We start from the raw sequence: 22699 nt of genomic DNA, 5'->3' as shown, positions 1-22699 counted from the left end.
CATCACATCTTAGATTCAAAGGGAGTTTGGGCTTGTGGCTGGCGGTTGCCACATGCTGCCTTATCTGTGGGGGAAGATGGAGAGTAGGGAAGGTCTTCAGATATTCAAACTCTTTGACACTGGTCATTTGACTATATATACAAACTAGCTTATCCTATCCTTACAATAAGAAAGAAACCCATCCCCCCAAAAAGCAAAAAGGTTCAAGGGGCAACAAAACATTTCTCAATTAATAAAACTAGAACAGTTATTTACTGAATGATGGTTAGGCACCACTAGAAACAAAGTGATATAATATTGACCAGATATGACTTGTTATACATAAGAAAGCATAAATATACAGTAAACAAGAGGTTTACATGTAGCCCCAGCAGAGTATGTACATATGAGAGCTGCTGTGAAACTGAGCAGAGATTGCTGCAGCCTATCACCAGCTAAAAGCAGTTTCATCGCACAACGGTTTGAAGGTAACAGATGCTGAGAACAATATGTGGTAACACTAAGCAGAGATCCACATACATTTATCCTTGCAAATGCACAATGTGAGAAATGAAGGTCACAAGTGAAATAGCGCTTTGTCGGCCAAGCATCTTCTTTCGCATAAATATGGACAAGTCCATTCGCCAAGGGTCATCTACAGTCTCACACCTCTTGCCTCTCCACAGCTGCCAGGGACACATTCTCTCAGCAGACACAGAACCAAGTCACATGCTGTGCACTGATGTGTGATTCCACTGACTCAGGTCAACCAGCTCCTGCCTCCATGGTCTCCAGATCCAAATCAACGTATAAATAACACAGAGACCACGCTAGTGGCTCTTCCTTTCACAATGTCACTGGGAACAAAGACTGGGTGAAGCAGCACAAATGCTGTACACACCAGTGTGCAGGAGTGGAAAGTAGCTTTGTGCACTTTTGCAAAAACAATCCCCCCTCCCCAATTCCATCAAGAGGGTCTCTTATTTTACTGGTTAGCTCTGTCTGTAGCTAGGAAGACACTGTGTTGCTCCTGGACTCTTTCTATCAGCTTCCTCTTCTTCTTCTTGTTCCTCTTCTCCTTTGCTTTTGGTGTTCTCTTTCCTGCAACGGGTGGCAAAGGGAGAAAGAAATGAAGAGATGTCAGAACAGGCTCTTTTTCTGTGAAAGAAAACACGAAACATGGAGAGTTTTACACAAAGCCCATCTGGAAAACATCACCTATGGAAAAAGCAGCCTCAAAGAGAAAATCGTTCACATTAATTTTGACGGAATAATAATAATTTTCTAAATTGGATATGCTGTTTAAAATAGAGACTGATCTTCCTGTTACAGGGAACTGGCATATTTAAAAACTTCCCAGCAGCCTGATCAGTCTTGCAAATATCATCCTGCCACAAAAATTCCATTTATCCCGTCCTACTTTTAACAACGCTACCCTTTACTAGACATCTTTACACCTTTCTACTGCTCCACATGTCAGTGAGTCAAAAGAAAATAAGCCATCTATCTGCAGTAAATATACCAGAAGTTTCAAACTCCCCTCTCCCTGCCTCATGGTAGAAAAAAAGTCTTGCTTTTAACATTGTTCCCTCAGTGTTCTCCAAAGGCCAATATATGAAATGACATATGTGGAATACTTCTTTATTTCCTATGAAAATTCATGAGGACTTGATTCATTATGTGGCTTATGGCTTCTTACACAAATCCCCCGCACAAATCGTTCTTATTAACTGCGAGCAAGAAAAATGCTTGCTTGTTCTGATGAACTGGTAGCATGTGTTTTGCTAAACAATCATACCAAGTTATCTTGTTTCTCCTCTTTGCTATAGCCACTGGGAAGCCCAGAATCATAAGCTAGATAGTGGAGGTTTTTCTCCACTAGGAGTTTTGGGATGCAGTTTTCCCTTCGCCTCTGCTGATTTTTACCTCTGACTTCTTATGGTGATGGTTTATAGTCTTACTTCGTAAGTCCTCAATGATCTTCCCAAGTATGTATACGTAAGATTTTGAGAAAAAAATAATAAGGAACCTAAGTCATCTGTTTTAGGCCGACTGTTCTCTTTAGATTCCAAACATATTGGGGAGGGGGGATCCAAACCCGTTGCTGTTGAGTTGATTCTGACTCATAGTGACCCTATAGGAGAGAGTAGAACTGCTCCATAGGGTTTCCAAGGAGCGGCTGGTGGATTTGAACTGCCGACCTTTTGGTCAGCAGCCAATCTCTTAACCACTGCGCCACCAGGGCTCCAAAACATATATACGTCATAGAATTTTAGAACTGGGAAGGGCTTTAAAGGTACCTGAATTTTAGAGAAGGCAAGTCACCACCATCAACCTTCAGTATAGGATGAGTCTTCCTCAGAAGACTGGAAAGAATCCTACTGTCAGCAGTTCTTCCTCTCCTACTTGTACTACTTCTGATTTTATCATGTAGTTCTAGAAAACTTTAGTAGCTATGCCTGTGAGGTATAGCTACTAGACACCGCAGCAATCAGTACCACAAATAGAACATTAAGTTCTAACCCATGTCCTCCATCCTTCCCACACCTGCAAACTCAATATCCCAGCTCCTTTCATTATAGGGGCACAGCTGGCCAGCTTTTCAATCCAAGCAATGGAGAAGGTGGCTGATACAAGAAATAAAAAACAGACGAGAGGTTAGCTGGAGATAGGTGCCTTGGGGAAATGAGAGTGAGGTAGGCCATAAGATTTCTAAATAAGAGAGGTGTTTCTCATTTCTGCTCTTACTGATCAGAAAAGGTCCGACTTGTCTGAGGATGGAAAATCTCACTCCTCACAACCGTAGCACAGTGGTTGGCACATGGTCCATATTCAATAAATGTTTGCTGAGTAAAAATCTTTACCACAAAAAAAAAAGATAAAAAAGAGTAACTTATTTTTAATAAGACATGACATTAATATAATGTGAACATGATCATGCCCCCATATTGAGTTATAAGGGTCCTTGAAGTTAACTTCTGGTTCTCATTAAATTTTGGCATTAATGTTATAATGGCATTTTGCCATCTTTAAACCTAGTTAATCCTACCCAATGAAATCTTAGTCCAAGCCATCATTAATCAAAGCAGCTGTAAAGTTACAACTCTTTAGAAACATTATATTTAGTGATGAGACACACCTAATAAGGGCAGAGTGATGAAATACTTAACACAAAATGGCATATTTAAAAAGAAGTTTCAATTATAAAGTTTTATGAACATGTTTTTCTTAGTTCTAAATTAGTTCAAAAAAATCACTGCTCACTATCTTTTAAAAATTCATTGGGTTTACATTTAATTTATTTAAAGCTTGGAATTTAAAAGCAAATTGAAATTAAGTGAATGGAAAAATAATGCTAACATTACTAAATTTTAAAATATCTCTGCTAAAATATATGGAGCATATGTAATTTAAAGAAAGCTTTCCACATGCACAATTTCAATTCTTCATGTAAATTATGGAATTGAAAGTTAAATGTATACTAGTTTTCACTCACAGCAAATCTATGCTAAATGACTGGAAACTCTCATTCTCAGAGAGGGTCAATTTGGTGTCATTTATCTAACATGTGATTCTGATGTAATTGTCAATATTAAATGGTCTTTGGGTTTTCTGGTTGACATAATATTGTGTAATAGGCAAGTTACTCAATATTTTCATAAAACAGTTTGTAACGTGGCCAAATACTCTGAAAATTTATTTATATAAAATAATTTTTCAAATTGTAGGATTATTTCTTTGGCAGTAAGTTATACGGTATCAGTTCCAACTAGAGATATTTTACAATTTCTACAAGGAGCCCTGGTGGCACAGCGGTTAAAGTGCTCGACTGCTAACCGAAATGTTGGCTGTTTGAACCCACCAGCTGCTCTGTAGGAGGAAGATGTGGTAGTTTGTTTCTGTAAGGATTTAAAGCCTTGGAAATCCTATGGGGCAGTTCTGCTCTGTCTTCTAGGGTCACTATGAGTCGGAATGACTTAATGGCAATGGGTTTGGGTTTTGTTTGTTTGTTTAATCACAATTCCAAAAGAGTTTCTCCAGAAGTCTCTTTGCTACTGATTGGTTGGTTGGTTTTGCTTTTGGTGAGTCAGAATTCTCATGTAGGATATGCTGCAAATACCAAAGAGTTAAGAGGAGTAGCCAAGCTTCAACCATGGACAGGTCTAAATTAATGGCAACTATTTTGTGGTCTATAGTAGGTTGTTCTGACTGTAAGCCCAAATCAAAGAATTAAAAGAATGGTAAAATATAAGATACAGAAAGTCTTAGACATTTTCTTCAAAAGATTTTCAAACTTAAGAAAAAAAATTAGTAAGATTAAAGCTAGTAAAAAATATATATCTCTGTTCTTATCTATCCGCTTGAAAAATACTGAGCATATAAGCATGCAAATTTATGTTTTCACTTAACTTCCTTACACCTGTGGATTAGTTGCCATCGAATTGATTCAGACTCATGCGACCCCATGTGTGCAGAGTAGAACTGCTCCATACGGTTTTCAAGGTTGTGACCTTTCGGAAGCAGATTGCCAGGCCTATCTTCCAAGGCACCTCTGAGAGGGTTCAAACTGCCAACCTTTAGGCCAGTAGTAGAGTGCTTAGCCATGTGCCCCACTGTGGATATAAGATGCAGAGAATGACTTCTAGACTTTCAGACTATTTCCCATTCTCAAGCACATTTACCTGTACAGGAAGAATTTAAAGACAGGTATGATGCAGTCACCCAAAGAGCAGTTCAACTCATGGATTTAACTTTCTTACTTTTTAGCTCACAAGAGAAGACTTGGAAAATATACTGCCCAAGAGCAGCAGAAAAAGATTTTGAGTTTTATGCAGAGATTGTCAGCCCCCAGGCATGCTCAACTCTAATGACAAATTCTATACATATTTATCCTGAGTGCTTTAAGAATACAATGGCCTGGACAATACTACTGAGTGAATCTCTTAATGATCAGGTAGCAACTGGTCTTTGGAGCAGATCTCATCACGGCTGTTACATGGATGCAAGAAAAGGACTTGACCCAATATTATATACAGTTTCAAGGAAGGCAGTGTGGTTTAGGGGAGAAAGTCCTCATCTGGGAGGAAGGAAATCTGGTAGGTAGGCAACGTCCTGTAACTGAGATGTCTGGTAAGGCATTAAACTTGTAACTCTCAGTTTCTACATTTATAGAATGAAGATGCTACAGTCATCTTTCACTATAAAGTGACAAAACACTTTGTGAAAAAGTTGTGCTCCCAGGATGAAAGGAAGATGGGTAAGATGTCATGGGCAAGACAAGATTATTATCAGAATCAACGAACTCAGAAAGATATTAACAAAGCCCCTCTAACCAACATAATTATATTGACTTGCACACATGTGGAAACTGTCCAACAGGATAACCTATCAACTCTTCTACAGAGAAAAGTGAACGGCCCCTTAGAGAAATACTTCTAAGGCCCAGCTGTGGGTTACTGCTATTAGAATCAGAAATAGGGGAGATTATTTTGAACCAAGATAACAGGTAGACTCACAAATTACACAAAGCTGTGCAAATACTGACTCCACTGCCAGTCAGATGCTGATTTCATTCTTTCATATGTTCCCAAACTCGAGGAAGATCTCCAGACGCCTATTTCTCTTGCTAGTTTAGGTCAGTCTTTTTGTTGGAACAATGGTTCTCGTACACCCACCAGTAAGGCACAGATGCTGTCTAGGATTTCTGTAATGATTGCTATTTGTTTTGACAAAGACTTTCGAAAGTTAAATACAATGGGAAAAAATTACAGAAAAAATTCAGTAGCTGTGATTATAAAAAAAAGATAAAAGTTTCTAAGCCTTTTATCAAGGCTAGGGAACTGGGGCCATCACTCCTCTGTCAGTTTGTCATACTGTGGTGGCCTGGGTCTTGCTATGGTGCTGGAAGCTATGCCACCGGTATTTCAAATACCAGGAGGGTCAGCCATGGTGGGCGGGTTTCAGTGGAGCTTCCAGACTGAGACAGATTAGAAAGAAAGGCCTGGTGATCTACTTTTAAAAATTAGCCAATGAAAACCTTATGGATCACAAGAGAACATGGTCTGACATGTTTGCTTCGGACGCATCATCAGGAGGGATCAATCGCTAGAGGAGGCCATGACACGTGGTGAAGCAGAGGGCCAGCCGGGGAGGTCGTCAGCGTGATGCACTGGCACAACTGCGGTGATGGACTTGAGAAGGCTGGTAAACGGTGAGGACGATGCAGGAACGGGTAGCCTTTCGTTCTGTTGTCCATAAGGTCACAAGGAGTTGCAGCTGACTCAATGGCCGCTAACAACAACAGGGAAGCCGGGAGAATAACTAGGGAAACAAACTTAAGTAAGCCTAGGACAAATGTAATCAACTGTAATCACCTTTGTCATGGCCACACCTGAAACCAAGACCAATTTTTACCAAATTTTAAGGATATGTTTGTAATGCTCTGACTTGAAACCTAGGCTTCATCATGGAGAGATTCAGTCATCCTCCAAAGCAGCAAAAACTGAAAGACAAAAAGCCTGTGTAACCACAGGCCTGGCAAATCTCGCCATATAGCTGAGGACATTTCGGAGGCAGAACTAAAAGGCTGTTGCCACCTCTGATGTCCCAGGGACTGAGAGCAGACGATGAATAGCAACTGGGCTATTTCTTGTTCTCATATAGGCACCTTGAGTTTGCCCAAGAGTAAGTACAACAGAGATTTATTTATTTAACAGGGATTAATGAGTCTCTGGAGAAATGCCAGCTGATCCCTAAAATATTTAAAAAGCTCATATAAAAACAGACAAAAGACCTAAATACAATTCATGAAGGAAATAAAAACAGCTAATAAACATATTTAAGCAAGTAAATTTCACTTACTCTTAAAATTGCCAAATATGATGAGACGCCATTGCAAAGATCCTTAAACGTGAAAATACTTAAAGCTGATGAGAACGTGGTGAAATGCACTGGGATGTGTTACGAAAATATGAAATTGGCACAGCCTTTCTGAAGAGCCATTTGGCAATGTGTATGAAAGCATTTAAAAATATTCCGAACTTTTGTCTCAGATCTAGGAAACTATCCTAGGAAAATAATCTAAACACGGACAAAGATTTACCATAGAGATGTTTACTATAATACTGAAAGAAAATCTGTAACTTACCTAAATGTCCTACTATAATTTTTCATAACCTCTTTATGTTTTATGATTACTGATGCAGTAAAGTGTGTTTTCAACTACTAACTGAAGAATTTTGTATTTTAAAGCCATAGCCATTAACTTTATTCCCAAGAGTACTACTACAGCACGTCCTTACAACTTATCATAAATGGGTATAATAAAAAGCCCATAATACAAAAGCATTCCTACTGCGGTGGTAAGCCCGTTCTTTAGTGGAGTTATCAATGGTTACTGGATCTAAGATATAAACGTTTAAGAACTACTGACCTAAACACTTCAGACATTCGAATGGTTGTTAGTTCATAAAGCTTCTCTTATCGAGAAAGGAATCCAAGTAGGCATATTGTGACGAACATGATGAATATGATGAACACGACTATGATCTACTACAGTATGTGTAGTCTAAGATAAAAATCTGCACTAATAGTTCAGAATAACACACATGGATGGTTATTTATTCACATCAGTTGGGGAGTCCGAGAAGAGAGAAGCTAGAGAGAACAAAATGAATGAAAGTTCCCTAAGTAGCATTTTTAGTAGCACCCATCTGGCTTTTTAGAAATACATCCCTTCTTCTCACTAAAAACATTTCACAAATAGATAGCTTTTTTGGCAAGGACCAGCAACATCTATGCTTTCAGTGGTTGTCTGATGGCTGTGATCAAATTTTGAGAAAAAGAATAATCCAGAGACAAATTAATAAATGGTTATAGTGTTGAAAGGTAACCACAAGCCACCTACTGAGGGCAGCTCACTTGGCATCCTGAATTTCAAACAATAACATCTGAAAAACATCCAAGCGGTCCTTGAGTTCTTTCATCTTTATAGAAGAGCACATTCTGCTTTAAAAACCTACCTAGACAATCTGGAAAGAATTGTCAAGTAACTGCTTTTCTTACAAGGCTATTGGTAGGGAGTGACAACTGTCCAAAATAAAAAATAACAGACAAAATGAACTTCTTTAAACATCTAAACATAAAATCATTCAGAATATCACAAATTCAGAATATTTAGTACCTATAAAGATTTATGCAAATTTGTAAAAAAATGAATTCAATAAGTCAATTTGACGGAATGGAAAGCCACCGACTGCGTGTTACTGTTGTTCTAAAGTTTGTCACGTTCTTATGGTAAAAAGAATGGTATGTACTGGTTTATCTTTCAGACATCTCAACTTTCTTACATAAGACATTCTATTAGGCAAGAGGTGTGTTACCTATTTTGTTGACAGGAAGTCCAGTTTGGTTTTGAAACCCTGTTTCATATTCAAAATGATGAACATTGAAGAAAAGCTAATCCTGATGACTTAAACCTTTATGAATTAAACCGCCATTAAGATTTCAACCATGTGGCACTTCAAAATTTCCTCATTATTGTTCTTCAAGTGTATAACATGATTTTTTTATACTCTAATTTTTTTATTGTGCTTTAGGTAAGGTTTACAGAGCAAACTGGTTTCTCATTAAACAATTAATACACATACTGGTTTGTATAACATGACTTTTTAAGGAGCAATAAGATATTCTGTAGCCCCTGCCAACTCACTTGAGGCAATAAGGACTACAGCAAGATAGTCAGAATGAGATGTGGGTTTGCTTCATATAATGTTGGGCACTCCAGTAGACTTGCTTAACTTAAGCTCTTAGATATCTGATACCTCAAACAAGGGAAGAAAAAAAATCGAAATCAGTTCAACAACAGGATTCTAAGGAGTTTAAGACAGGTGAGAATAAACAAGGACAGGTCAGTTCAAAACCATCTGAAGTTCTTCTCATAAGTACATTTGATTTGAAAGGACAGAGAAAGTTTCACTCCATATAAGAAAAAAAATGGTGGTGGTGGTGTCATTTCTGACTCATAGTGACCCTCCAGGATAGAGCAGAGCAGCCCCATATGGTTTCCTAGGCTGTAATCATTACAGGAGCAGATCTCTAGGTCTTTTCTCCTGAGAAGCTGCAGGTGAGTTCAAACTGCTGACTTTGGTTAGCAGCCAAGCGCTTTAACCATTGTGAAATCAGGACTCCATTATAAAATAATATTCCCCACAATTTTATTCTCGTGAGAAAATAAACACATAATTCTACCACAAGGGGGCAATAATTCGCTTTTAATGTTAAGAGACTATCTGGTTAAAAAAAAATACAGAGGAGCTTTTGGGATTTAACTTTTTAAATACTCTTTTTTAACCCCAATAGGAGGCATTTTTTTTTCTTTCTAGCCAAAGGTAAGCTTTGTAGTGGACCCAAGAGTAACAAGACCCAAGTGCAGCACAAGGAAAAACAGACTTGTACTGCTGCTAAGAAGATATTTGAAGGTGAGGGGGGCTAGTGAGAAAAGGAAAGAAAAGTAAGATGAATCCATCATTTAAAGAGTGATTTAGAGAAAAAAAGCATTGCTTACAAACCCAGATTGCCATTTTTTATGGGGAAATTAACATGCACTACCTACAAAGAACAGGTTCTTTTCTTGGGTCTCTTATTTGGAAGGATAAAGTTGTAAAACTAAAGATGACCTTTGCTATCTTCTGCTCCAGAGAGTGCACATGGATTCTATACCAAATGTGAAAGCTGATAGTTTGGTGCTGGTTCCTGACAGAGGATTCGGATGGAGTCTCCCTCCCAGCACCACAATTAGTTAGCCATGTTGGGGAGGTGGAGAGATAGCGAATATACCAGACAGTTACTGTCCTCTGCTCTGGTTCAAGGAGTCCCTGGGTGGTACAAACAGTTAATGCACTTGGCTGCTAACCAAAAGGTTGGTGGTTCAAGTCTACGCAGGGGTGCCTCAGAAAAAAAGCTTTGTAATCTACTTTCAAAAAAAGTCGGCCACTGAAAACCCTATGGGGCACAGTGCTACTCTGCTACACACGGGGCCTCTCCATGAGTTAGAGCTGACTCGGCAGAAGCTAGTTTTTGGTTTTTTGTGTTTTGTATGGTTCAACTTTGCAAAATGGTTTAGATATGAAGTAACTGATGCAAAGAAAAGCTAGAGCAACATACCCAAGTTTCTACAGCTAATTACTAACGTAACTAAACTTGAACACAGGTTTTCAATTTCTTTCTTTCTTATGTACTTTCACTGCTTTAAATGTTAGTGGATAAGGACATAGTTATAGTGTTATTTTTCAAGAAAGGAAGAGAAGTATGAGAAGACAATTAACACAGTACTCTGACTAAGCCCTATGAGAAAACTCACTGGCCTCATGTATCTGTGAAAACCCTTTATGAACTCTTAAGCCCTGCATAAATAACAAATTATCTGTAACTTAGACTTCTGTAAATTTACACTGCATTGATTCGTTGCTTATTTTTTTCTTACTCTGTAGTAAGATGCAATCTAAAAGTTTCCTAGGTAGTGTGAGATGCCAAATTTTCCACTACGTACCATGCATTGTAAGTGCTTTACATACATTAATTGAATATTGTAGAAAAAATTAAGTACTCAAACTGTGCTGCCAAACATTGTGCAGATATTCTAAATTTCTCAAAATAAATAAAAATTCACCGAAGATGATCAGGCTCATTTGGCAATCCTAAATTAAGTCAGAAAAACATCAGATTTTACAGAGAAAATGAGACAACTGTTTTCATTTGATTGGGAGATACGGGACAACCAGAAAAGAATTTCAAGTTCTTCCATAGCTGACTTCATAATGTAAGGTACCTTTTAAGATAATTTCATTAGGACAAGAGGCTTTGATACTTTCTTCTTGGTCTTAAATCAATAACCATTAACTAAATGAAAAAAAAAAAAAAAAAGTCCAAGAAATGACATTTAGAACTATCAAAATATGGCAAACATTTATTTAATTTGGATTCAACACAATTTATCTGGAACTTGAACACATGCTTTCAAGTGAAAAGGAAGTTAATACTGGTTCCTACATGGTAGCTATGTATCAGTGTGGGTTATCAGTCCAAGCCTACAGTGCACCTAGCTCACCTAAGAGGCAGGCTTTATACGAAGACAGTGAACACAGGGTAACATGAGAGGATGCGTTTTCCACAAAGGATCATGAATGCTTTCATTCCTCTGAGCCCTTGTAACACTTTGAACCTCCCGCATTGTAAAATTTACCACCTTCTGTTGCAATTTTATGTTTGTATGTATAGCCTGGCTGCTAGTTTGTGAATCAGTTCAAACGCATCAATTCTTCTGTCTTCCTTTTTCATTATCCAACTTTCACACGCATACAAGGTGACTGAAAAGACCATGGATTGGGTCAGATACACGTTAGTCATCAAAGTGACATCTTTACTTTTTAAAACTTTAAAAAAGGCCTATTTTAGCAGATTTCCCCCATACAGTACCATGGGCTACCAAAAGAATGAACAAATGAGTCTTAGAAGAAAATACAATCAGAATGTTCCTTAGAAATGAGATGGCAAGACTTTGACTTGCCTTCTTTGGACACGCCATCAGGAAAGACCAATCGCTAAAAAAAGGACATCATATTTTGTAAAGGAGAGGACCAATGAAAAGAAGGAAAACCTTCAATAAGATGGATTAACACAATGCCCACAACAATGGACTCAAACATACCAACAATCATGAAGATGGCTCAGAACCGGGTAACATCTTGTTCTGTTACACGTCGCCATGAGTCGGAGCCAACTTGATGGCAACTAATAACAACAACAGTTTGTGAATACTTAAAAATAGCTATAATTTAATGTGATAGATGCCACTGAGTCCTAGTTAGAATTCTTTTAGGACCAAGTACAGATATTCATTCAAATTTACCTCACTAATAAGAGGAATTAGAGCAAGATATCTGGACTTGATGTAAACACTGAGTCAGGAAACAAAGCTATGTGGTCTTTGCCATCCATCATAAAATGAACCCTCTTGTTCTTCCTAAGCTCCTACCTGGCTTCTGCCCTCAACTTCAGTTTTCACATGGTGTATGTAGGCAAGCCTGATCCTGAATAAACTCCATGGCCTTTCGGCTAACCTCTCTTATGTATCCGTCTCAGTCTCTTTTGCCTCAACTGCATAATCCCAAAAGAGGATTTCACTATGCCTTCCCCACCCTTGTGAACTAAACCAGAATCATGAATGCCTGGTCAATCCCCCAGTGGGTCACTCCCAGGTCTAGCCTGGAAGGGTAGGAAGAGTCACATGACACTAAACCAGGAAGATATCTAGGATGCATGGTTAATAGCATGGCCCCAAATTCAAAGCAGAATGCTGCCATTTAGAAGCCAGTAATCTTGGACTGGTTACTTACTTTCTTTAAACCTGTTTTCTCATTTGGAAAATGATAATAGCAATGGTATCCACCACAGAGTTGCTGTGAGGGGTAACAAGGAATGTACGTAAAGTTCCAAATACTATACGTGGCACATAAATGCTAAATAAATTATAGCACCATATGAGGTACCTTCTGTGTATTATTTCTAATTCTTACAAGAACTCTCAAGGTAAGCATTATTTCCATTTTGCTGATGAGGGAATAGGTTTAGAGAAGTTAATAGCTCAAAATCACATAGCTCGGCAGTGATTCAAGCCAACATCTGGCAGATTCTAAAATCTGTACTCTTTCCACTATACTCTTTGGATCCCTCGTGCCCAGCAAAACACCTTTGATCTCATAATCATTTAAATGGCTGCTGTACAAACAAATTAATAAGTAAACTCTAGGCTAGAGAAAGACATCAGACTCCCCGCCCAATCCCACACAGTATCAGGGCTCCCCTGGGCCACATTAGCTCCCCAATGAGCCTGGCCTACAACCTGTATTTCTCACATTAATTATTCCTTGGGGTGAAGGCATTCAAAGCCTCAGTTTCCTGGGGTCAAGCAACACATTTAGGAGTTCCAACTCAGCATCAACAGTGTGGCTGTGGCAACACCCAAGAGAAGAAAACACAGGGTGCTTATTTTTCAGCTGGGAGTCAGAAGAGGTTCAGAGCTATGGTGCCCAAAAGCCAGTTCACAGGCCAGAGGCAGAATTCTCCAGGGGGCTTTTTAAACTATAGGTGCCCTCGCCATACACAGACACCTGAATGAGACCCTCTGGGAGGGAGAGCGCAGAATTATTTTTAAGCTTCAGCGGTGATTCAGTGCAAAGTTAAGACTGCAAGTGGACAATATAAAGCTCTGCTGAGAAGGGTACAGACAAGGAGAGAAAAGGAACGTCGGACAGAATAAAGAAGTTAGTGCTGGGTGCAAGTGCCTGACTATAAACTGCAATATCCTTCTCAAGTTTACTGTGTATTTACCTTCCAAACTGCAAGATGAAGCAAACTATCTGAAACCTCAGTGGCGCAGTGGTTAAGTGCTCAGCTGCTAACTGAAAGGTTGGCAGTTGGAACCTACCAGTTGCTCCATGGGTAAAAAGACCTGGTGACCTGCTCCCATAAAGATGACAGGCTTGGAAACCCTATGGGGCAGTTCTGTTCCATCCTAGAGGGTCCTATGAATCGAAAGATGACACACAACACCACCACCACCTCGTGCCTGGACTTGTTCCCTGAGTTCTGTTTGTGGACGATGCCCCAAAAAGAAAGCCGCTGTAGAATCTTTGTCAACTACACAAATAGCAGCAATGGATTTGAATTAGGGGACTAACATTTGATAAGGAATTCTAAATAACATGTTCCATATACCTCAAGATTATAGGAAACATCACATTTCTAAGGTTTGTTTTTTTTTTTTTTTAAATGTAGAACCTAGCTGGGTTATCTTGAATCCTAATATCTTTGTGAGTACCAGATATTAAAATAGCAGGATATGGCTAATTATTTTTTTACAAACATCCTAATGCCTCAAATGAAAATGATATTTCACTCTCCAGAAAGAATATGTAGACTGTTATATATACATGGCAAACTAAAATCAAAAGATGCTACTTACATAGCGCACACACAACACACACGCAATAAATACATGCAATATGTTTCCCTAGCGTGACTTATCTGCATGCTTATACCATTATATTCTTATCAGTTTTATTTAATTTAGGTGTTAAAGAAGGAAGCATGAAAACCCTAAAAAGCTCACCAATAATAACATGAGAAAATTTAAGATGTTACAGAAATTATTTAAAATGAATGAGCACTGATTCAAATATCCTAGAGGAGATTAGCATTTCAAATTATTCCTGTAACTTCAGTGAGAGAAATTACCTAGAGTTTAACAAGAAAAACTGTATGAAGAATATCATCAGTGAGCTATTACTGTGTTGTGGAGTTCCTGGGTGGTGCAAATGGTTAACGTGCTTGGCTGCTAACCAAAAGGCTGGAGGTTTGAGTCCACCCAGAGGTATCTTGGAAGAAAGTCCTGGTGATCTACTTCCAAAAAATCAGTTCTACGCTGACACACATGGGGTTGCCATGAGTTGGAACTGACTCCATGGCAATTGCTTATTACTGTGTTATAAAAGCCAAACCTCATGATCTTAGCACGACAAGCTTAAAGACATGTGCTGAAGCTTCAGCTAAATGGATCAGTTAAAAGTCTATGCCTTCAGCAAGGAACAGAAATAGTCATGAACACAAAAGCTGAAGTAAGGCTGGCAGAGGGCTATATTGTACATTTCGCATGTTAAATACTATTTCGTATTTGAATTTAGACAATTTAAGCCAGCAAATCCAAATGAAGGCAGCAAAGATTAGAAGACTACAGAGAATGCTTTGCCAAGAAAAAAGAAAAGAATCCAATGCTCTCTGGATATGTACAAAATTAGCTTTTAGAAAAAGAACTGTTTTCTGTGTTTTACAAAGTCCCAAATTAAAAAAAAAAAAAAAACAGGTAATACTATAGCTCCAAAGCTCTACCACAGTCACAATAACTCCTTTATCTATTAGGGAAATTAGACACTGACTTACTGAGAGCAGTAATTTTCAAAACATAGGTAACCATTTTTCTGACAGTGGTTTAGACAGAACTCAGTTGGAAGACAAGGAATGAACTAAGAGATTTCTGGAAATTGCTTCCAATCACTTTGCTTCTAGTATAAAACAGACAAAATGTGTGGATGATAAAAGTTGAAGAGGATTAAAATATATTTTTAATACTTTATATGAAGTGATAAATATATATTTTAAACTGTCTTTAATTAGTGTGCTCTACAAATCTTCCTATAAAACAATGTAAAATTTCACCAAAATAATGTCCAAGACTCATCATCTAAATGTTCTATTGAAGTTAAATTTGATTCTAGCATAAATCAAGGTTTTTCTCTGAAAGACAAATGCAGCTGTATTTTAATAACCCATCATTTAATTTTAAGTTCTCAGTTACTGAAAGATTCAGTAGCAAATAGGCTACCTTAAATACCACAGAGACGGTGCGTGCGTGCGTGCGTGTGCGTGTGTGTGTGTGTGTGTGTTCATATGTGCATGTGCATATAAAATATAGCCTTCAGAGAATACATGGAGGCATATCAACGAGAGGACAGTTTGCTTCTACATAAATGTGTGCTCATCCTATAGTATAAAATTATTTCTTTTTTATGGATTATGGCCAATAAACTTCAAGTTAAAAAAAATAAAGCTAAAGTTCTAGGGAATTAAAAATTGTAAAGTCAAGAAGGGTACAAAATTCCTAGAATAAAAGTTTGCAGCCTAGAGACATAACTAATCAAAAGTATTTTTCTGACTCTGGCATAGCACATTTTGCACTAAATGACAAAACTTCTCTGTTGTTGTTGGTTGCTGTCCAGTCTATTCTGACTCATAGTGACTCCACCTGTGCAGACGAGAACTGCTCCATAGGGTTTTCAAGGCTGTGATCTTTTGGAAGCAGATCGCCAGGCCTGTCTCTAGAGGCACCATCAGGTGGGTTCAAACCGCCAACCTCTTGGCTAGAAGTGGAGTGCTTAACCTTTTGCGCCCCCCAGGGATCCTAAAGCTTCTTTAAGGGTGTTTTTTTTTTTTTTTAATAGTTGTAAAAATATAAAGATCACAACATTTGCCAATTCAACATTTTTCACATGTACAATTCAATAAAACCAATCACATCAATCATGATGTGCAACTGTTACCAAAATCCATTGCTAACTTTTCCATCTCAATAAGCAAAAACTATATACAACCTAAACAGTGATCCCCCCTTTCCCTGTCCCTCCCACCCCTGGTAACAACTATTAAACTCTAATCTCTATACCTTTTCCTATCCTAGGTATTTCATATTAGTGATATCATACAATATTTGTCCCTTTTGTGATTGACTAATTTCACTCAGCATAATGTTTTCAAGGTTCATTCATGTTGTGGCATCTATCAGGACTTCATTTCTCTTTATGGCAGAATAATATTCCATCAGATGTATGTACCACATCTTGTTTATCCATTCATCTGTCCATTTTTATGGCATAAAATGGGGGGGGGGATAATTCCTACTAAGAGCAAACAAAATATGACACTTAGGGCCTCTCTCTCAGTTACTGTTATTTATAAACAAAATACAGAAACAACGAAAAATTTGGATGAAGTAGGTAGGCTTCTGTGGAGACAGAGAAATGGAGATGCCTGCCAGATGTGAAGAACTGATTCTCTCTCTTTCTTAAGGATGATACTTCAAAAAGGTATAGAATTTAGAAATGATTATTATAGCTACCACTCAAATGGAGCCCTGGTGGAGCAGTGGTTAAGAGCTCGACTGCTAACCGAAAAGTTGGCAGTTCAAATCCACAAGCCACTCCTTGGAAACCCTATGGGGCAGTTCTACTCTGTTCTATAGGGTTGCTATGAGTCAGAATCGACTCGATGGCAATGGGTTTTGGTTTTGACCACTCAAGTACTCAAATACAAACTTATAAGTACCTTCTCATTTAGAAATCATTTGCTAAAATCATCCACATGGGAATGTAAACATTTTATTCATAGGATAGGATCTGATTTTTGAAGCTTTACTAGAAACACTATTTGTTAGAGCTTATAAGTTCCAATAAAGACTGCTTTGTCTTAGGTCTCATCCGAAGGGTTCCCATTATAAAAACACCAACAAGGGGAGAAAATAAACCATATTTCCAGCTCACATCTAACAAAAACATCAATTTATAAGTGGATTAAAGGTTTAAATGTGAAAGCAAAAAAACTGACAATTTTCAGAACAAAATACAGGAGAATATTGAAGTAGAGAAGTACTTCTTAAAGCTCAAAGAGTACAACCCATAAGGGAAAAGAGCAGTGCATATAATAGAACTTAAAGTGGATGAAAAAACAAGCCACAAACTGAGAAGATATCTGAAACACAAAATTAACAAAGGATTTGTACCCAGAAGATTTTCTCTAAAATGTCACATAACTCCATTTATACGAAAATACAAAACTACACAATGCATTATTTATGCACACATAAATGTCTTTAAGACTATAAAGAATATGAAGTACTTCCAGAAAGATTAGAAGAGTGGCGATCAGAAGATTTAATGGGAGAATCACAAGAGTATTTCAAAGGTATTGGTAATGCTTTAAGAGCCCTGGTGGCGCAGTGGTTGAAGTTCTCTGCTGCTAACTGAAAAGTCGGTGGTTTGAACCCACCACCTGCTCCACAGGAGAAAGATGTCGCAGTCTACTTCCATAAGGATTTACACCCTTGGAAACTGTACGGGGCAGTTCTGCTCTATCCTGTAGGGTCGCTATGAGTCAGAATTGCCTCGATGGCAGTAGGTTTGGTAATGGTTTATTTCATAAGCTAAGTGATAGCTACAGGTATGACTGTTTTATCATTGTTCTGTAAACTGTACATATAAATTATATGTACTCTTTGGTAGGTGTCATGGTTTGCATTATGTCCCCCAAAAAACGTGTGTACAAATTTGGCTAGGCCATGATTCCTGGTACCGTGTGATTTTCCTGTTTGTTGTAAACCTGGCTCTATGATGTTAATGAGGGAGGATGGGTGGCAGTTGTGTTACTAAGGCAGGACCTGATCTATAAGACAGGATTGTGTCCTGAGGCAATGTCTTGAGATAGAAAAGACAGAAGTGAGCAGTGAGACAGGGAGACCTCATACCATCAAGAAAGCAGTGCCGGAGCAGAGCGCGTCCTTTGGACCGGGGTCCCTGCGCAGAGAAGCTCCTAGTGCGGGGGAACACTGAAGAGAAGAAGGCCGACAGAGAAAAAGCCTTCCCCTGGAGCTGATGACCTGAATTTGGACTTTTACCCTAGTTTGACTGTGAGGAAATAAACTTCTCTTCCTTAAAACCATCCACTTGTGGTATTTCTGTTACAGCAGCACTAGATGACTAAGACAGTAGGTATGACATTTTTAAAAATTAATAAAAACTCATTGTAAAATTTCAAAAAAAAAAACCCCAGAAGTAATCATTTTTTAAGAGATACATCTTTTAAATAAAAATAACACAATATCATACATTGGGAAAAAACAACTGTGTTTCTTCTTTTAAGTTATTTGCTTTTTTTTTCAAGAAACAAATACATTGGTGGTATATATACTCTTTGTAATTGTGTATTTCAGCATCTTTCTTCTTCACAACACAGGCATACCTACCTCATTATCTGAATCTAATCCATTCTGGCAAACATGTTGGATAGCAAATTTTTGGATAGTGGAGGCCTGTATTTCATTATTTAAAACAAACAAAAAAATTATTTATTCCAAGTTCATGAAAGTATCCCAACCAATTTCCCAGAATATTACTAAAATCCTCTAAAACTATCCATGTACAATCCATCAAGGATTTCTGAATATAAAAAAAATTAAATAACTAAATTACCTACTTACATAAAACTCAATAAACTCTTTGCAGGTGTGTACGTGTTAACCAAGCAACGATACTGTATAGTATTGGAAACAATTCACATTTAGAAATAACTGAGCCAGTTGTCAAGCCCATTCTGACTCATGGCAATCCTGTGTGTGTGAGAGCAGAACTGTGCTCCACAGAATTATCAGTGGCTGATTTTTCAGAAGTAGATCACCAGGGCTTTCTTCTGAGGTGCCTCTGGGTTGACCTGAACCTCCAACCTTTTGGTTAGCAGCTGAGTTTGTAGCACCCAGGAATTCCTTTTAGAAATACCATGAGCATGGAACACTGTAGTAGCATAACTCCAGCATGGCTGCCAGCATTTCCTTCCTTCTTTGTATGCTTAGGCCATCCCTCCATTGAGAGATCCACCACCTGTCTACTGGTTTGTTGTACTGTGGTGGCTTGAGTGTTGCTGTGATGCTGAAAGCTATGCCACCAGTACCAGCAGCGTCACCCTTGGTGGACAGGTTTTAGCAGGGCTTCCAGACTAAGACTAGGAAGAAGTGCCTGGAGATATACTTCCACAAATTAACCAGTGAAAATCCTATGGATCACAACAGAATATTGTGTGAAATAGTGCCAGAAGACGAGCCCACTAGTTTGGAAGAGACTCAAAATACACGGTGGCTGCAGCAAAGGACACAACTATATTGACGATTATGAAGATGGCTTAAGACTGGGTAATGTTTTGTTCGGTTATACGTGGGGTTGCCATGAGTTGGAGCAGGCTTGATGGAAATGAACAACAACGACATTGAGAGGTGGAGTCTATTTCTTCCCTCCCCTCCCCTGGGCTGGCATTAGCAACTTGCATGACAGAGATGACATTCTGAGACTTCTTTTTTTATGAGAAGGCTTGCAGATTCACTCCAGGTCCTCCAAGGTATGAGAAAACCCAAGCTAACAATAAGGAGAGACTGTGTGGTTAGAAATCTGCCCAACCAACACCCAGCTGTTCCATATACACCAGCCCAGGAGCCAATCACGTGGGTAAGATATCTGCAGATAAATACAATTTCAGCAGTCAATTGACTGCAACAGGATGAGGACCCCCCAAGCAAGAGTCTCCCAGTTACAACCAGTCAACTCTGAGATCCATAAAAAATGATAATAAAATTGTTGATTTTAATCTACTAAATTTTGGGATGTTTGTCATGCAGCAATAGATAAACAGAACACAGATATCCTATTGGGAAGACTGCTGCGCATATACTCTTGCTCAGACTCACACCTTATTTAAATATTTTTGCTGATGAGTGCATGTTGGGTTTGATTCAAGCCCTACATTACGGAAGGGTTTGATTTTTTTTTTTTTTTTTTTAAACGGAGTAAACTGTTTGCAAGTTGTTAGAGCAAATGTTCCAATAGCAGTAATTCAGGTAGAATGGAATACAAGTAAAGATAACTTGGCTGAGTCCAAGATTATAGCGTCACAGTCTTCATTTTCAAAACTTAGATGCTCCTCCACTACATATATGTGTGTGTGTGGGGAGGGGGGGTGTTGTGTGACTAACACTAGAAGTCTGAGGACAGCTTGACTTAATTCTTTTTCTTTGGAACATGGAGGTCCCCATGTCTCTGCTTGCTTCTCTCTTTTATATCTCAAAAAAGACTGGCTTAAGACACTATCTAATCTTGTAGAAATCATCAATATAACTGCTGCTAATCCATCTTATTACATCATAGTGATAGGATTTACAACACATAGGGAAATCACATCATATGACAAAATGGTAGACAATCATATAATACTGAGAATCATGACCTAGCCAAGCTGACAGACATTTTTGGTGGACACAATTCATCTGTGACAGGTACTGATAAAATTCCATTTTCATTCCAACAGATAAAAAGCATCTGATTTGCCCATCTCCCCAACCTAATTCCAAATCTTAGGTAACTTTTCTCTACTTCAATTCTGCTGAACTAAAATGGAAGCTTCTCCTAGGTACTGTCTGGATCTCTTAACACACTAAAGGGAAATAAGTCAAATTATAATCTTCAGCATTCACTCCCACCAGGGTTCCTTCCATCATCCCCCAGGATTTACAGCACTTAAGGGAACCAGGCACAGTGTGCCACATACTTCTTAGGTCTTTGTTTTCTGGGAGTTGGTGGATATTTGTAGGAAGATTTAGAGACAAGGATTTTAGAAAGAAAAATATGCCTTCATAGATAATTTTTTATCATCATTAGGAGCATAAGCCCTGCAGCCAGGCTGCCTGGATTCAAATCCTGGCTCTACTACTTAACTTGCTCCCCACTCACACAGCTGATATTATCATCTCTGTACCTCTGTTTCCTCATCTGGAAATCAGCAATAAAATAGCACCTACCCTACAGAATTACGGACATCACTAAGTGAGTTAATATACATAATATAATATCTGATATGAGTATTCACTATTAGTTAGAATTCTTATTCTGTTGTTGATATAAAGCAGAGACCATGCGAAAAAAGGGTATCTGCCCAGCTTTCTGATTGACACAGAATTTTCACTGGGATCCAGGGGCCAGTCAGTTGGGAGTGGAAAAAGTAATTTTATAGCTTCCAGTTAGGCACAGTTACCAGCAGCATAATGTAAATGACCCTAAACTTACGTTTTTCAATTCAGTCATTTAGTGGCTGGAACTTCCTTCTGGATTCTGACAACAGGTTGATGGATGGTTTTTCTTTGCAGTGTTATCCATTCCATCCTTATAAGTCTTTTAGGGAGAAGTCAGGAGGGGTGGTAGCAAAGACAAAATCCATCCAGAAACTATTCTGAACCAGAGGCCAGTGATCATTAATCCTAACTATGTTTAAATACTTGGCATTTGAAAGAAAATGTACAACTAAAGTTTCTATGACTAAGAGAAACTCAAAAGTTCAATTCTGTTTTGTTTATACCCATGGATAATGTCAAGTTCTAAAAATATCTTAACTAATCAGAAGTGTAGACCAAAAAAATTCACAGTGCTGGGCTGGACCTTAAAATATTACTACACCATCAGGGGTGGGGGTGGGGGAGAGTATTTTAGAGACCCAAGAGAATACTTAGGTATTCTTAATAACCTTAAGTACTGAGGAGCTCTTGATTATTTGAACTTCGAACCCCCTTCCGTGGTTATTTAAGTACAGTTTCTCAGAGACAGAAAAATAGCTGGTTACTAAATTCCATATAATCTGTTTTTAAAACCTTATTGGATTATCCTTTACCTGTTTAAGAAGTATATCACTAACAGATGCACTGTTTAGATGACAAAGTTTACATAAATAATTAACTTTACAGAAACACAAACTGTCTATTCTTTTGAAATGTCATATTCATTTTAAACAAGAGACTAAAAATTTAGCCTTGCCAGATTATGTAAAGATTTTTCCAACACTGCACTTCTAGCCTAACCTTTTGATTCTGTTTACTAAAGGTACTTAGAACATGTAAAAGTAATGGAACTGGGAGAAATGCCATTCCAAAGCTTTATGTATGGAGCATTTATAAGCAGTGAGTTCCTGAAGTGGACACTTTCCAGCAATCATCTTAGTTCAAGAAAGCAATATAGCACAGAGGTTAAGAGCATGCTCCTTGGAGACTGAGAGGCTCAGTTTAAATCTTAGCTCTGCTACTTTAACTTATCCAAAGCCTCATAACTGGTATCTTCTCTAAGCCTCGGTTCCTCATCAGTAAAGTGTGAAAAACAGTAGTTTCTACCACATAAAGATGTTGTTACGATTAAACGATAAAATGCAGTAAAGTTCTTAGCATAGTTTCTACACACAGTAAGCACTCAATACCTGTTAGTGGTGGTAGTGGTGGCAGTGATAATGATGATTTTTTAAAAAACCGTATCAA

At 38.2% G+C, this 22699-nt stretch overlaps 1 protein-coding gene across 2 annotated transcripts in view; it reads right to left on the bottom strand.

Annotated features, from left to right (window-relative positions):
- Positions 1–964: 964 nt before the first annotated feature.
- RSPO2 (R-spondin 2) overlaps positions 965–22699 on the bottom strand; it is a 180206-nt gene continuing 158471 nt past the window's right edge. For both annotated transcript variants that reach the window (XM_004370692.1, XM_012560019.1), the window contains one exon: positions 965–1080. In XM_004370692.1, coding sequence (XP_004370749.1) covers positions 965–1080 — 116 coding nt within the window. The remainder of the gene's footprint in view (positions 1081–22699) is intronic.

The sequence above is a fragment of the Trichechus manatus genome, unplaced genomic scaffold (genome assembly GCF_000243295.1).
Source record: "Trichechus manatus latirostris isolate Lorelei unplaced genomic scaffold, TriManLat1.0 scaffold00009, whole genome shotgun sequence".
Classification (NCBI taxonomy): Eukaryota; Metazoa; Chordata; class Mammalia; order Sirenia; family Trichechidae; genus Trichechus; species Trichechus manatus.
The sequence above is the reverse complement of the archived record's forward strand: the minus strand, read 5'-3'. Positions and strand labels throughout refer to the sequence as shown.